This window comes from Oncorhynchus gorbuscha, linkage group LG22, assembly GCF_021184085.1.
Source record: "Oncorhynchus gorbuscha isolate QuinsamMale2020 ecotype Even-year linkage group LG22, OgorEven_v1.0, whole genome shotgun sequence".
NCBI classification, from domain to species: Eukaryota; Metazoa; Chordata; class Actinopteri; order Salmoniformes; family Salmonidae; genus Oncorhynchus; species Oncorhynchus gorbuscha.
Genome location: NC_060194.1, coordinates 22,295,909 through 22,300,235, shown reverse-complemented (window position 1 = coordinate 22,300,235; position 4,327 = coordinate 22,295,909). Strand labels below are relative to the sequence as shown.

Sequence of the window (4,327 nt, the reverse complement as noted above, 5' to 3'; positions counted from 1 at the left end):
TCCACAGGGTACAAGTGGTTACTGAATTATTTGATGAGTATGAAAACGATGTAAACCATATGCCATGGACGTCTCAATCAAGATCTGAACCCAATTGAACACTTATGGGAGATTCTGGAGCGCCGCCTGAGACAGTTTTCCAAAACCATCAACAAAACACCAAATTATGGAATTTCTCATGGAAGAATGGTGTCACATCCATCCAATAGAGTTCCAGACACTTGTAGAATCGATGCCAAGGCGCATTGAAACTGGTGGCTCGTGGTGGCGTTTCCATTATTTTGGCAGTTACCTTACGCAGGTTAAACAATTTTGCCATTCTTATTTGGATCATGAGGCAAGACAAAAATATGTCCTTATTTACAAATAATATAATTATGTTTCTTTTAAACTGTTCACCTTCTCCCTAAACAGTTCACATGCAGTATCTCCATAAGATTCACTATCTGCTGGGCATTTCACACAGAGAAACACACAGAGAGGCGAGACCATACCAACAGCAGAAGATCTCCTTGAAGGTTTTCCTCATCTCCTGGCTCCTGAAGGCATAGATCAGCGGGTCAATGACAGAGTTACACATGATGAGGATGAGGTACATGTTAAAGTGGGTCATGAAGCACACGCAGTAGGGGTTCCTAGGGCAGGAGATCATGAGGATGAGGTGGAGGAAGAAAGGAGCCCAGCACACTATGAACACCCCCAAGAGAATGGTGAGGGTGATGGCCCCCTTCATGTTGGCTGCCTGCCAGATGGGGCCGTTTCCCGGCAGAACGGCGATCCTCTTCATGTGCAGACGCGCCAGCATGAACATGTGGACGTAAAGCGAGGCCATGAGCACCAGCATGCTAAAGAACATGATGATGAGGCAGATGAGGACGGTAGTGCTCTCCGAGTAGACGATGAAGAGGACGCCCGACACGGTGCAGAAGGTCCAGATGCTGGTGATGATGGCGGCGGCCCGGCGCGTGGTCATGATGTTGTGGTAGCGCAGCGCGTAGAAGATGGTCACGTAACGGTCAACGGCGATGGCCAGCAGGCTCCAGATAGACGCCAGCAGGGAACTACAGATCATGGAGTCAAACACGTTGTCCATGCTCTTGATCACGCCGCCACCTATCCCCAGATTTCCGTCAGTGATCATTGCCATAACAATGGTCTCGGTGGCATTGGAGACGCTGACCAGCATGTCGGCCATGGCCAGGGAACAGATGAAGAAGTACATGGGAGAGTGCAGATTCTTGTTCTTAATGATGGCGGCGATGACCAGGATGTTCTCCAGCAGGCTGACGATGCCCAGCGTGAGGAAGACCTCGGTGGAGATTAGCAGCTGCTCGTAACACCCAGACGAACCATGGTGTCTCTCCGCTCCGGCTTGGTGCTGTTGATGGCTTAGAGGCGGAGCTCCAGAGCTGTGGTTCCATAGGTGAAATGATCCATGGTGATGCTGGTGCGTGGCATTCATTGTTTTTGTAGGAACTCTTCAGTCAGTACTCTTCAGTTGACTTATTTCTTCATTATTCCCTTAATCCGTCTAGAGGGTTTCTGTGCCTAATGAGGAGCTGCTTACTTCAAGCTCCAGCTTTGAATGCCATGCAGACACTGGGCAGTGAAGTAAAGTCTGAAACACTGGGAGGAAGTTCGATACGTGACCACAGGCACCCGTCTGACTACTTCTGGCACTGACTCTACAGGCAGGAAAGCCTTATCATCCTCTGGTCTCACACTGCCATCTATTTACCACAGCTTCAGCCAGAGAGGTCTCCGAGAAAGAGAGCGCGGAGAGAGCAGGGAAAGAGAGAGAGAGAGGTGGACACGAGAGGGGAAAGAAGGAGATTGGGAGAGAAACAGAGACAGGGAGAGAGGCAGAAATTGTGAAAAATAGATGGAGAGGTTGACTGAGGGTGTGTGTCTGTGAGTGAGTCCCGAGAATTTGAGTCACTAACTGAAAGAAAAGGTATTAAAGCACAGATAGCCAGCCAGGGCTTCACTTAACAGAATCATTCTCACTTTTCCTATAGACACCCATCAGCACTCGCATCCCTGACTCCTCCCAGTCTCTCAGCCAATGGGGGAGTGCTTACAAGGGTGGGAATCACATCTGGAGTGTGTTCTTGGTCTGAGAGGTATGAATAGCCCTGCTGCACCTCACTTCAGCACATACAGATTGATTAAATTGGCACATGCTACAAGGACAATCTAATTGATGGTTTTATTAATGTCAGAAATGTGAGTCTTGATCGAGGTCTTTTGAAAAGCATTCACAGGGATGATTTACGTAAGTGTCTCAATAACATTTAGGAACTGTACCACTATGTTTCAAGCAATCAGATCTACTGGACATGCTCTGTAGCCTTGTCATTCATCCCCAGCTGCTGAATACATTGCAACCTCCCCATTTGTCCTAAAAATTAATTACACCTGCGTCGTCCAACGAAGAGAGTTCCTTTTGCATCCCTTTGATATTATGCACCAATTTAATATTTTCAAACTCTGCTATAAACTCTGCTATATTAAATGACGTGCCCTTTAATATAGACCACATGGAGAGAAGGCTTGCTGAAGTGTTAAGTGTCACTTCTATGTAGATTTCAATCCACTTAACCCGAACATTTCACCATCATTGCAAAGCGCTAGTTATTTTGTTGCTTTGACAAAGCCATTTCTGAAGAGTATTACGTATTTAATGTGATTAGTTATTCATTTACGTACTGTATGTCCCTCATTTCAATGTGAACACTGTTACGTGAACTGAACTCACTTTAATCTGGTGAAGCGATTCATTTTTTAATATTTCAATAGAAACATTGACCATTTAATCATAGTGTAAAAGTAGATGTGCTGGTTCTACTCGTTGGCCATTTTCTGGTGTTTTGTCATGGAAAACTGGGCTGGTCGAGCACAACACATCAATCCTGTTAGATAGACGGGCTAGAAATGTTTTAGAAATTCAATTTTTTTGTTTTTGCATTCAATTGCCACTCCCTGTTGCACACAAGCTTCTATTCCCCCTGTCATGAGAGGATTTATGATTAAATCGTCAACCCTGTTACTTCATTTGGCACTTACTAGAGTCATGTTTTTATTTAACCTTGAGATGGGAAGACGTGTTTTTTTTATGTTCATAATGAAGAATATGTGCTCTTTATGACAGAATGTTTAAATGAGGTATTTCATCCTCAAGTGGATAGTCTTTTTTAAAATATTTTTTTACACTTCTCAAAAAGCACCGAATTGGTGGAACTGTCGAAGCCTCCCAGGGCTTTAGGCTTCCTGACCTATTGATCACACCTCTAGGTGTTTGAAAAACACACACACACACACACACACACACACCAGCTTAGGACAGGACATAATCGACATCACCCCATCCCCTGGGCTGAAAAGAAGCAGATGTTTTTGTTCAGGTGAGCAGTTTGTTCTCACGTCTTATATCAGTCTGTATCAATAAGAGATATTGTTGGAAGTTACTGTATGCACCAAGCACACAAACATCAAATGAAAATAAAATCACATTGTCACGTACACAGTTTTACAGCATGTATGAAAAATGCAGTGAAATGCTTGTGTGCTAGCTCGCTCAACATTGCAGTACAATAACCAATATTAATAAAAATGTTAAATAAAAAAAATATGAAGTAATTAGATGGTAGTATGCAAAGTAATAAACTGATATGTACACAATAGGATATACAGTATAGATTATGAATGTGCTATGTCAAGTATGACTGTATTTACAAATAAAGTGGATAGTCATGGTCGCGCAGTTAAATAGTATATGATAGAAGAGCAGCATCGGAAATATTGTGTGTTGAATAAGCCATCAATTTACCTAAAACCCAGTGTAAGTCAGGACTACTTAGCCTCATTCAGGGAGCTTAGAAGGCTAAACGGAAGGTCTCTCAACAGGTATGTCACGAGCTAACACGTATCAAAAGGCTCAATTGGCTCATGTCCACACTTTCATCAGTAGGCCTCTATAAAGATCAAATGGATGTGCAAATGATTTTATCCCCAAGTGGTCATGTCATCAAGGATATTAGAATATACAAGGCAGACTGATCAGATAAATATTAGATGAATATTGAGTCATTGTTACAGGCTATTCTCAATGCCATCAAAGCCTGGTCTGGAATGTTTTTTGAAAAGCTGAAGCTGTGACGATTGTCGTTGGTGGAATTAGACCAAAATGCAGCATGGGGTAGGTTAATCATATTCTTTAATGAAAACCAAAAAAAACAAGAGAACCAACGAAACGTACAGCCTTGTAGGGCTCAACAGCAACAGAAGGACAAGATCCCACAACATAGGCGGGAAAAAAGGCTACCTA

The 4,327-nt window shown here is 43.3% G+C and overlaps 1 protein-coding gene across 1 annotated transcript; it reads right to left on the bottom strand.

The window, feature by feature from the left end:
• Positions 1 to 442: 442 nt before the first annotated feature.
• Positions 443 to 1,462, bottom strand: LOC124009109 (melanocortin receptor 4-like). Its single transcript, XM_046320604.1, has one exon. The coding sequence runs from the start codon at positions 1,460 to 1,462 to the stop codon at positions 443 to 445; it is 1,020 nt and encodes a 339-aa protein (XP_046176560.1).
• Positions 1,463 to 4,327: the final 2,865 nt, after the last annotated feature.

Bases quoted from the DNA above. Each gene is read 5' to 3' on its own strand.
- LOC124009109 (XM_046320604.1), bottom strand. From the start codon at position 1,462: ATGAATGCCACGCACCAGCATCACCATGGATCATTTCACCTATGGAAC.